Source organism: Rhineura floridana, chromosome 5 (genome assembly GCF_030035675.1).
Source record: "Rhineura floridana isolate rRhiFlo1 chromosome 5, rRhiFlo1.hap2, whole genome shotgun sequence".
NCBI lineage: Eukaryota > Metazoa > Chordata > Lepidosauria > Squamata > Rhineuridae > Rhineura > Rhineura floridana.
This window is the reverse complement of record NC_084484.1, coordinates 7277612-7290250: the sequence shown is the minus strand read 5'-3', so window position 1 is coordinate 7290250 and position 12639 is coordinate 7277612. Positions and strand designations below refer to the sequence as shown.

Below are 12639 nucleotides of genomic sequence, written 5' to 3'. Positions count from 1 at the left end.
CGTATGTTTGTGATATGATCTCTGGTGCCTCTTCCCTTTCTAAATCCAGCTTGGACATCTGGCATTTCTCGCTCCATATAAGAGCCTTTGTTGTAGAATCTTGAGCATTACTTTACTTGCATGGGATATTAAGGCAATAGTTCGAGAATTCCTGCATTCTCTGGGATCCCCTTTCTTTGGAATTGGGATATATATTGAACGCTTCCAGTCTGTGGGCCATTGTTTAGTTTTCCATATTTGTTGACAAATTTTTGTCAAACTTTGGACAGATTCAGTTTCAGTAGCTTGTAGCAACTCTGTTGGTATGTCATGTGTTCCTAGTGATTTGTTTCTTCCAAGTATTTTAAGAGCAGCTTTCACCTCACATTCTAAAATTTCTGGTTCTTCATCATACGGTTCCTCCATGAATGAATCTGTCATCCTGGCATCTCTTTTATAGAGTGTATTGCTTCAGTGTATTGCTTCCATCTTCCTTTTATTTCATCTCAGTCAGTCAGTGTGTTCCCCTGTTGATTTAACATCCCTACTTGTGGTTTAAATTTCCCTTTCATTTCTCTAATCTTTTGGAATAGGGCTCTTGTTCTTCCCTTTTTGTTTTCCTCTTCTATTTCTATACAATAAGTACTGTAATAGTTCTCTTTGTCCCTATGTACTAGTTGCTGTATTGTTGCATTTAGGGTTCTGACCATGTTTCTATCTCCTTTTGCTTTTGCTTTCCTTCTCTCTTTAACCATTTTAAGAGTTTCTTCAGTCATCCATTGAGGTCTTTCTCTCTTTTTAATTTTGCATTCTTCCCTGATAATGTCTCTGACTTCAGTCCATAGTTCTTCTGGTTCTCTGTCAACTAGGCTTAAACCCTCAAATCTGTTCCTTATTTGATCTTTATATTCTTCTGGGATGTTATTTAAATTGTATTTTGGCATTATGATTGCTCTGTTGTTCTTCTTTGCCATTACTCAGAGTTTCGATACGACCAATTCATGATCTGTACCGCAGTCTGCTCCTAGTCTTGTTTTCGCAGAAAGTATGGAACTTCTGCTACAGGGCCTAACATTCCCAAAATGTAGAGGAGCTTTGTCAATCGCATGACTGAATGAGCATCCCTTAGCAGTACTTAAGTAGATGTAAGAAAATTCCATTACAAAAACAGGTATGCCCATGTGGAAACTGTGGCTCATATATTGCTGTTTTGTACTTATGTGAGATTCACATAATAAGTTAATCATTCCGTTATTATTGTCTCAGCCAGGGCATCCAGCCAATCATCATGTGACTTTTCTCCTTCTGGATCAGAACAAGCAGGTAACAACACGCTCAGGCTTGCTTCCCAAAGCTCTTTAGACAATAAGACTAGGCAGCAAACACCACAGCAATGGGGGCAGGCACGGGGGCGCAGGGAGGCAAGGCAGAGAGACATGCATAGAACTCCTGGCAAAATTAGTCCAGGACAAAGGGGGCACATGTCTCTGTCCGTAGCTGCTGAACAAAGCAAGTGTCCCCACAGCTGTCTCTCCAGCCCATGAAGTATCAGGCCCCATCTTGGCTATTCAGAACCATACACACATATGCATTTTATTCCAGAAACTCCAATACAGAGATCAGAGCACCAGTACTCGCACTCACCATTCACACTGTATCTCATTTATCCATTTGCAAAGTCAGACTGGAAATACACCTTAACATGACCAGGGGTCAGCTTTGCATAGGAAATATATAGTGGCTCTGCATGGTTCCATTGATCATTCAGATCCTGCATGCAGTGGGCATGACTTACTGCAGTGGTATAGCAAATAGATGTGCTGATGCAACTGTATGTGGCAGCACTGTTGGAGCTGCTACTGCCTGTGCTACTGCCACCAAGAGGCATGCCATCTGTACTCTTGGAGGGGCCTTCCCCTGGCCCTTGATCCAGTACATCTTTGCAGCAGCAGATCTGATCTGGGCTCTGGTTTGCTGTGCCTTTGCTTGTTGATGGCTCAAGCAGTCACAGCTCCGCACACCTTGCCCTATAAGTGTGGATGCTCCATGGAGTCTGTGGTGGAGTGTTTGCTTCTGTGCTCTCCTCCTGTGCCTGTCTTGGCTGTGTACTGGCTTCAGTCATACCAATATAAAGTCTTTTTGCATTGATCTGCCTGTTGTTGCAGGGTTCCATGGAGTGACTGTTGTGTGAGTGCTGCAGGTGGAGGGCTGGGGCAGTGGTCAGTCTCTGCATGGCTGAGGTGCCATGTGTGCTTGTTTAAACACACACACACTTATATACAAGTATATACACACATATATGTGTGCGCCAGAAACATTTATGCTGTGTCATGTGTTTGAGTCCATGCATGTTGGGAGGTATGTCTGCATTGGCTGGTGTAGGTGGGGTTGCTATTGATGCCATTAGTGTGTCTATGCATCTTCCACTATGTCTGTTTTCCTTTCTACTCCCAGCCATCACAGAATGGAGTCTAATTGCAGCAGAGTTTGCACAGGGGAATCACCAGCATATCTTTCTGGCAAATATCCTCAATTTGGATTGCACAGTAAGTCATCTTTATGTGTGACCAACATGGGCAACATATATGGCTAGCATGTACAGGCAGGCAGGCGACTAAATGTGTATGTACTTATATAAAAGTGTGTATACACACACACTTATATACGTGGGCTAGAAACTTATGCTTGCAAGGCTATTTAATACGGTCTCATATAAAAACCATGTAATTAAATCCTACAATTCTTGAACTACCGCTATATATTAAATTATTCACCTCTTAGTAGTCATGCTTCATCTTTGAATATTTATGAAGAGGTGAGATTCTTAATAACTGAGATACTGAGTTTGCATGACATAGTTAATAAAATATAAGAAATGCCTTGCTGTGTCAGACTGAACAGTCCACCAGTTAACTGCCCTGCTGTGAACAGTTGCTCTAATAGTCTCCAAATCACAAAGTAAATCTAGTGCTCGCACATGCTCAGCTTTGGCCAGCCTAAGGATCAGTTCAAAATCAACCATTAAATACTCAGAAGTTCATACCCAAGGTATGCTGTTTTTCATAGCAGCTATAACAATGCAAGCAGATGCACACTGAGTAATATATTGGCTATGCCAATAGTATTGGTTGTTCAGTTTCTTTATCGAAATTAAAATGTGCTTCTCTATTTTGTTCCATCAGGGGAACAGCAACAGCACTTCAGTCTAAGGGTTCTGACCTAATAGCTGTAAAGTAGTTCTTTGCCACATTTTTCCTATAAATTATGATGTCAAAATAGAAACACCTATCACCAGCAGATGCTCAGATGCTTATACTTCTTGTATTTACACATTCCTAGCATGCTGATGAAATTCGTTACAGAAGAAGAAATGCATAATCTATGGAATGCATCCATCAGCCAACAATGTACTTCTTCACACAATTCTTTTAACAAACTTGGGAAAATTCACTGCCACAAATTACAACAAAGGCACAATTAGATTAAAATACTTTAAAAAATATTAGATGAATTAATGGAAGATATTGCTAACAGCCACTGATCAGTCTAATACCCAAACAGAGCCTCTGCATTTAGAGTATATCTCCAAATCCCACGTGCTGGGAACAACTACCAGAGTGTTAGTCACCACCTTCATGTCCTGCATCCGAGTTTCCAAAGGAATCTGACTAGCCACTGTTGGAAACAAAATGCTGGACAAGATGGATTCTGCAACGCCAAACTTCACAAAGATGTTGGAAGAACAGACACACCGCATAGCCCAAGAAATTAATCTTAAGTTTGCTTATATCCCTGACCCAGAAACAGTAATGCTGTTTGCATGTGCAGTTCTCCTACAGCAAGATCCCAAAAGCTGGCATGGAGGATGACTACATCCAGCAACTGGATTCTGCAGACATTTCTCCATCACGTCCTTCCCCGTTTCCCATTTCTACTCAAAGCACAAACACTAAAGAAACAAGTCTTACAACTTCTTGTATTGGCCTAAAAGAAATCTATCATATAAGAGATTGGGGTTGAAATGTACAGCAATCAAATATTCATATTGCACAGGTCCTACATGTTATCTGCTAAAGGGCGTTAAGTGATGGGCTTGCTAAGTACTACAGAAAAAACTCAAATAACTAAAAGATCATTTAAAGGTATCAGTAGGGGATTGCACTTTTTACATGAATATTCAAATTATTTGCAAACAGGCAGAAAGGAAAAAGAGGGAATATAAAATTTAAAATTAACAGTTAGATATTATTATTGTCAGGGAGTCACAAACAGGTTGTCAGTAGTGATTATCTGGAGTCAACACAATGGCAGAGCCATTTCCTCCACCCTGCCCAGCAGGCAGAGAAGTTAGATACACTGCAGCAGCTGGCCTAGTTTTTCTTCTTGGCTAGACATGGTTGGCCACAATACTCATGAGCAGTGCACATATGAGTGTGTTCTCACACACTCTTGCAACAGAATGAACGTCTGAGCAGAAAGCCCAAACAGGCAGTCTGAGCTTACCATAGCTTCTGATGCACTGCTGATACTGGTTCTGGTGGCTAAAATTACTTAGTGTCCACTGAATGTGCAATGAGAAATATGGCGAGAGCAAAGCAGAATATGTGCATATATCTTGTCATTATGAATGTGAGGATGGGCAGCAATGACCAAAAGTAATGGTTAACCATGACATCAATCCAATACCTAAGGCACCCCAATTATTGTGTATATATTATTTAGTGTTTATATTACTAAACTTATATCCATGTTTTCATGTACAGATCGAGAATCTGGATTCCTGAGACACACTAAACTTGTATTTTTAAATTGAAGTATAGGCCTCATGCTTGTGAACAGAAGATTGAAAATGTATCTGTTAAATGTTCAGAAACAAAAAGTAATCAAAGTAGTAGCCTTAGAATGGGAATTCCTTGTTCTACACTATTCCTTACAAGCTCTAGTTCACTGATTCTTAACTTTTTTGGGGTCACAGATCCCTTTGAGAATCTGATGAAAGCTATGGACCCCCATAAAAATACATTTTATTACATTGGCAATTGGTTTGGGGGCTTTTGGAGTCCAGTTGATGCAACCCCCGGGATCCGTGGACCACAAGTTAAGAAGCCCTGCTCTAATTTCTCCCACAACATTGCTACTGACCCTTTGTGTCTCATGCCCTTTCTCCTTACACCCCCTTCTACACCTTGTAAAAAAAGTTATTGTCTCTAAAAATCTGCAGAACACATTTTGCATCATAAATTATAGGTGTTTCTTAAAAACCCAAAAACAGGATACGTGAATCACTGAAACAATCTGGCAGTCTCTTAACACATTAGTTATTTTCTGGCTGGTGTCTGGTTGTTGTTTTTTAAGTCCCCCAGAACAATAAAACACTACTACTACTATGTCAATGTCAAACTTATGGCTTGGCAATAAAGTTTGACATTGACATATTGATATTACTACTACTAAGAATACTCATAAAAAGCCAAATTCTCTATTCTTTAAGATACATACTAGCCTCAATGAATTAAATATATCACATTACAATTCCTTCTCTAACTTTAGGGGAATTATAAGACAACTCTATCAGCATTTGTGGCACTCAGCTAATACCATATCTGCTGTGTTTTTATATTAGCGACTGGTTCTGAAAGTAAAGAGGAATCAGAATCTATCACAAACCAGATAAAGCAAGTCTGCAGCAACTAAGGTTATGATAACTTACATTCACATAAGGAAGAGCTTTCCAGTCACAATACTAGCAAGTAAATATGCAAGTTATTGCTATAAAGAGGTCTACAGAAGTTACAAGTAATTTTAATTGGTGGTACATGTTTCATTACAGACTGTCCATCATCCATTTTAGTACTTTACTGACTGGTAAATGAACTACTGATAATGAATTGTCAGAACACGAATACAAACCACACTTGCTCACAAAATAAAGAGGAACTACGAACAACTGTGAGAATTTAAAGCTTAGAGTAAACATACAGAATTTAAATTTAGGTTGGCTTCACACAAGATCCTCTGTGGCGCAGTGGTAAGCGTCGGTAACGCAGCCGAAAGCTCTGCTCACGGCCGGAGTTTGATTCCAACGGAAGGAGCAAGGCAAATCTCCAGTAAAAGGGGTCGAGGTCCACTCAGCCTTCCATCCATCTGTGATCGCTAAAATGAGTACCCGGCATATGCTGGGGGGTAAAGAAAGACCCAGGAAGGAACTGGCAATCCCACCCCATATATACGGTCTGCCTAGTAAACGTCGCAAGACGTTACCCTAAGATTTGGAAACAACTCGCACTACAAGTGCGGGGATACCTTTACCTTTTTTGGCTTCACACACTCCAATTGACTCACATTCTCAAAGATCCTGGTGTCAGAACTCATGCTACTCGCCCACTTACTGCATTTGAACATGCAGTGTTAACGTTGGGGTTTAGAGGTAAAGATATAGTGTCTGTGTTTCATAAAATATTACTAGATTCACAAATGGGTCAACTTACAGGTCTCAAATCTCAATGGGCACAAGTTTTAGGTTTTGAATTAAACATTATGGAATAGAAAAATATTTGCTTGTTTAAATATAATAAAACCATATCTGCTACCCATAAAGAAATTAACCTTAAAACATTATACAGATGGTATTTAACACCAATCCGTTTGTCTTATATATCCTCTAACACGAACCCACTTTGCTGGCATGGATGTTCTAACAAAGGTACATATTTTCATTCCTGGTGGACATGTCCTAAAATTGTTCCATTTTGGAATTTGGTGCACAAGGAAGTCATAAATATTACAAAAGAGAATATTATATTTACTCCTGAATTATTCCTTTTATTATTGTTTAGAGATGAAAATGCTAAATTGAAATCTATATCATTGATTTCTAAATTATTAATGGCAGCTCGTCAAACGGTGGTGCAAAATTAGAAATTACTAGAAAATTTGGATAGAACAACATGGTACAGAAATATATGGAATATTACTTTATTAGATAAAATTACCCATAATCTTCATTTTTTACAAGAGAAGACTAAATCAGATGCATGTTGCCACTTGGTGGTTATTTATTGATTACACAAATAAACATGGTTTACATGACCATCTCCCATGTACATCTAAATCCATTTGGTTTTCTTAAAGTAAAAGGATATTTCCTTTTTTTTTGCTTTTGTAATTTTTCTTTTGCTAACCAACTCACAAATACTGAATTGTATTTTATACGGTATATTTATAATTATCTTATTCTTTTTCTCAATGTATTGAGTAAATAATGCTTGTTATTCTTTTACATATATATTTATCCTCAGTGATCCTGGGCTAGGGTTGTTGTTTCTGTTTAGTGCTTGTTCGGTTTTTCTTTTTGTTCTGTTTATTATATATTCAATAAAATTATTTTTAAAAAACTGTGAGAATATAAACATGCAAGTTATAGTACACATTGCTATCCACTGGGTGGCAGTTGTTTAGTCACCAAATATATATCCACTCAGGATCAACCTAGATGTGGCAGGCCTACTGCTTGCATGGGCTCTTAACAGTAAAATGTGCACTGAACCCACTTCCCTTATCACTCCACAGTCAATTGGTCCAAGCACCTTTTTTTCATTCCTGGTTCAATTTTATACTGGAAGTGAGTTAGGTACAGAGAAAAGTGATGAGAAACAAATGAAGAGAGGTAAAGTAGGGGAGAAAGGAGGGTTCAGAACCCCTCTTCCATAAGCGACTTTTACTGTTAAAAGCAGAACCCACAAGTCCGTAGCTGAAGGTTACCCTATGGAACTGTAGTTGCACGTAAACGATGGTTTAGTGCTACAAAAACAAACCTGCGTGAGCACTGAGCTCACAAGTTCTCTCCTCTCTTCTCCAGTATGGCCACTAAGAGAAGAGTGGGAGCTTACATTTCCATTTTTAAACTAATCACAGCTTAGCATTATGCCAAAACCCAGACAAACTACAGTTAGTCTTAACAAAGGTTTCCTAAAATAAATTAGGTTCATATCCACAGCTTGAAGTTGACTTGTTTTAGTAAACTGTAGTAAAATCTAACTGCTGCTGGCCATAATTGTAGTTATGTCTTTTCTAATGAAAAGTCAGCATAGTGAATCATTAAATTAAATACAGAGACCCAGTGACTGCTTCTTAGAAAAAGTGTGGTTGCCTTAAAGTGTGTACTAGCCCAGATACAGATTTATCTTTTCAGCAGGTAGCACACTAGATGCAATAACAGCAGGCATGTTGAAGAGAAAGAGCCTGAGCTCAATCAAACAGCCCATGCTTGGCATGCAGAAGGTCCCCAGTTCAATCCCTGATATCTGCAGGTAGGACGAGAAAGAACTTATGTCTGAAACTCTGGAGAGCTGTTGCTAGCCAATATAGGCAATACTGAGCCAGATGGAATAAAGATCCCGACTTATGGCGACCCTATGAATAGGGTTTTCATAGTAAGTGGTATTCAGAGGTGGTTTACCATTGCCTTCCTCAGAGGCTGAGAGGCAAGGTCACCCAGTGAGCTTCATGGCTGTGTGGGGATTTGAACCCTGGTCTCCCAAGTCATAGCCCAACACTCTAACCACTATGCCACACTGGCTCTAGTACTTAAGAAAGAAAGACAAAAAGGTGGCTGGAACTTTAGATTGTGGGAAAAGTTTAGCACTCTCTCCTTCTACTATTTAAGTAAAACCACACACACACACACTCTTTATAAGTGAACTTTACAAGCCCAACAAGTACAAGCCCAGGAGCAGCTACTTTTAAACTAGATCTAAGGGTGTTGAGAGTTGGGCAACATTATGGTGTGAGCAAGGCCCATATGGCATTAGAATGAGATGGTAACATTATACTTAAGCAATTACTACTGCACCCTTCATGTGCTAGCTTTTTATTTACTTGGAAGATTTTTTAAAAATACAAACATAGGGGAGCATTCAAAAGTGGTATTCCCCCCACCCCCTCGTTGCAGCCTGAAGGAGCACAGTTGAATCCACCTTATTCCGCTGTACGTGTAGAGCCCAGACTAGAAATCTTATCATTGATGGAAAAGGGAAGTAAGTTATCCGGACACATCAGGGAGAATTATGGGAGATTGGCGGGTAAGGGTGACAGGGAAAGGCTGGAGGGGACGGGAAGGGAGTTGGGTTCTTAAGAGAGCCTCCTTGAGCTGAAAGGAAATTTTAAGAGAGGTTAAGGGGTGAAAATCGTGATTTGAACCACAGTGGGGCTAACAGCCTGAAGATAAGGAAGGAAGAGGCAGGACGAGCTCTGAAGGACGAGAAAAACTGGGGGCGGCGTGCGACAGAAGGACGGGAAAAACATGAGAAATCTGGACGCAGAAAGATAACTGACTGACTAACCCACCCCTATCGGCGTTCAACAGAGAATCCCCCCGAGTAGCTGTACCAGGAGACGGTCGTCGGTGCTTCCTCAAATTTCCCCACAAACTGAAACTAACTCTCCCCAAGCTCTTTTATCCGGATGGCAGAAGTCCACCGAGCAACGACTCGAACCCGCGGCTGATAAGAGCCCGCACCAGCCCAGAGGAAGGGGGAAGGCAGGCAACCCGTAGAAATTCTCGCACGCAACTTCGCTCACCAAGTTGTTCTTCTCAGCGCCGAGGAGCGCTCGTGCTCCCCTCCCACTTCGTATTTCACTCGAGTATCTCTCGCGGGGAGGGTGAGCGATGTGAACGAGAGCGCGGTTAGCATTGGACCTTCTCGGTTCCCGTAGCCTCTCTCCGCGTCCTGAGAGTGAGGCGATAAAGAGGCGCTTTCTTCCTCTTCCTTCCTTCCTGCCTCGGTTCCTCCGGGTAGTTCGAAAAAGGATCCCGGTGGGCTCGGGCGTCAGAGTCCGGAAGGCGGCGACCAGAGGAAGAGGCTAGAAATGTAAGTGCTCTTGAGAGAGTAGGAAGGGCTGCGAGTGTGTGAGGGGAGGGGATTTGGGGCCGCTCCCACCATCTTCTTCCTTTCCTAGCCTGAAGGTTAGTCTCTTCTGTCCTAGGCAAAAGCTGAGATCTCTTTCCTCAGAGTAGTAGCAATACTCCAAGATCGTCCCCCACTCCAAGGGTTTGTTTAAGTAAAAGGAACCTTTTTACGAACGACCGTAACTCGTTACTACGGGCTACCTCAATACACGTGTTCCCTTTCAGGTGCTGACTTCTCACGTGCATGGGGGCGTCACGGGTATAATACTTCACAGGGGCGTCGCTTCAAACCTCGAGTGCTTTCCGGCTGGATCTGTTTATGTGCCCTCATGTTTGCCACGTATTGTAGGGAAATCAAGGAGTGTAATATGCCATATGGACCATATTTTATCTACAGGAGGTTCTAGGGTGACCCTACTGTGATGAGGGTTTGGTCAAAGGCCACACACTATAGGTCCTGTAAGGGAAAAGTAAGTACAAGTAACTGGTAGCAATGAGATCCATTAGAAAGTTTCCATGCAGAGATGATGATGATGATGATAATAATAATAAGCTAGTATTTGAACCAACCAGAAAAAACAAAGATTTTGACCGTATTTTTTTAAAAAAAAATAAAAGAGAGAAAAAAGTATGTAGCTGGGAGCCCCTATCTGTAGCTTCTAAGTCTAGAGATGAAATGGAGGAGATATGCATTGTGAATGTAAATAGCTGGAGGTTTTCCATGTTTTGAGGCTGAGGGGAATTTTAGACTTTTAAAAATGTTTTTCAACTTATCTGCAACGAAATGATACACTTTTGCTTTGACATTAAAGCCAAGGACAGCAGCCAAAATAGCTGATGCCAACTTCTTGTCAGCATAAATTTGCTTTTACAGTCTGTTAATCCAAGTTTGATGACATTTTGAAGGCAAATTAATATTAGGCATAGCACTCATCACAAAGATTTTTTAGAACGATAAGTTGAAAAATTAGTAAACAGCAGTCAATAGTAATTTATTTTGGGCAACAAAGTAATCTATAGAAAAGGTGATTTGAAAGCATTTGTGTTATTCATAGAGTATTAAATGACTATAACAAGAAAAAATTGATGCCTGATATAGTTACAAATGGAAAGGGTGAGAAGACATATACTTTACTATCTGTTTATTTATTATATTTATATACCACTTTTCCTCCAAGGAGCTCAAAGTGGTATACATGATTCTCCCCTCTCCATTTTGTCCTTATAACAACCCTGTGAAGAAGGTGAGGCTGAGAGATAGTGACTGGCCCAAGGTCACCCAGTGAGATGGTAATGTTTGAATTACATACCAGCTGTTTGTAAACAAAAACTAACATTCCTTGTAGAAACACAAATGTTAAAAAAAAATTAAGGATTGTCTCCAACCAAATGACTGCATGTGTAGAATAACTTCCATGACCAGAGCAGAACTTCCCCTCCCTTCCTTCCTCACTTGCCCCCGAATCTGCTGTAAGGGTTCCCCAAACCTGCAGAGCAGATCTGGGGGCAGTGTGGATGAAGGAGAGGGAGGGAAAGTTCCATTGCATTCACAGAAATTGTTTGTGCATGCAGTGATTTAGTTGAATACAACCCTAAGTTATTAATAATTTCTTTACTATTAAACAGAACTATTTACAGTGTGAAGCTTTTGATTGTCCAAAAATATCTGCAAGCAGTTCTGATTAAGGAGAAATCCTCTCTGCCTATTACAGCGCCAGTTTTTGTTTCAAATACATTTTAATATATCATTATCTGTGTGATAGTTGGAAAACATTTCAAACTTCAAGAGAAACCATGTTCAGTGAATAGGATTTTTTTCCAATAATTCTGTTGAAGTTTTCTGTATGAACTTGGGCACATCACCATTTTTTCTTCTCATCGTTATCACAAGGATAAATCATATATTTATGTTATTGGACATGTAAATATATGCAATACAAACGTTTAGACTTTGGTCTAGGAGCCTTAATTGTGCTTCATTGTCTGTTTTGAGGTTCTTTGAAGCACTGTTCTGTTGCATAAAAAAAAGGAATTGAATTGTTAGTATAGCTAAATAGGAAAGAGAAATATTTGGCATTTGAACAAGTTACTCTGTGAGAAGGTTGGGCTTTAGTTCAAGTTGCTGGCTCTTGCAAAACTGCATTTAATTTCCAAATGTGCAGATCCGCTCTTTCCAATTTTTCTTTTCTAGGGCCGATTACTGGAAATCTCAGCCCAAGAAATTCTGTGATTACTGCAAGTGCTGGATAGCGGACAACAAGCCTGTATGATGGTCTACCTACTGTACTCTTAAGTGAATCTGAAGTACAAGAATTTGAATTATATAGGGTTAAATTACCTTTCAGTAGGTCAATCTAAACTTGGCAATAAGTATTATGAGTGGTCACCTAAGCAGTTGCTAACTCCTAGCAAACCCCAGGTAGATCTAGGATCCAGATATATTGCTGCCTTAGAAGTTGTGCAACTTATAAGTTGTGCCACTGACACTGTCCTGATCCTGACTGGACCAGTTGCCATGAGTGCTCTAAATGTGGCAACAATATCTATGTTCAGACATTTTTCCTGAACAGGAAATTTCCTCATGGGTAAGAGGCATGGGACCACACCCACCAGTTCCATCCACTCAGTCCCTGACTTTCCCAAGTTGAGTGGAGAAGGTTTGAAGAGAGCTTTTACTTACATTCTAGCAAGTACATGTAAAAACTCCCTCAAGAGGTTTCCTGCTCATCACAGAAAGATTGGGTCCTGAGTGG

General features: G+C 40.3%; 2 protein-coding genes across 5 annotated transcripts in view; one reads left to right on the top strand and one right to left on the bottom strand.

The window, feature by feature from the left end:
- ELF1 (E74 like ETS transcription factor 1) overlaps positions 1–9797 on the bottom strand; it is an 82226-nt gene extending 72429 nt beyond the window's left edge. The window contains exon 1 of one of the 2 annotated variants that reach the window (XM_061629935.1): positions 9559–9797. The gene's annotated coding sequence lies outside the window, so the exon portion shown is untranslated. Of the gene's footprint in view, positions 1–9324; positions 9530–9558 lie in introns of those variants that run through there. The other variant, XM_061629938.1, reaches the window with a different exon arrangement.
- WBP4 (WW domain binding protein 4) overlaps positions 9072–12639 on the top strand; it is a 30557-nt gene continuing 26989 nt past the window's right edge. For 2 of the 3 annotated variants that reach the window (XR_009763093.1, XM_061629940.1), the window contains exons 1-2: positions 9072–9848; positions 12078–12150. Coding sequence is in view for 1 of the 3 variants with exons in the window: in XM_061629940.1 (XP_061485924.1) it covers positions 9847–9848; positions 12078–12150 (75 nt within the window). In the remaining 2 variants the exon portion in view is untranslated. Of the gene's footprint in view, positions 9849–12077; positions 12191–12639 lie in introns of those variants that run through there. The other variant, XM_061629941.1, reaches the window with a different exon arrangement.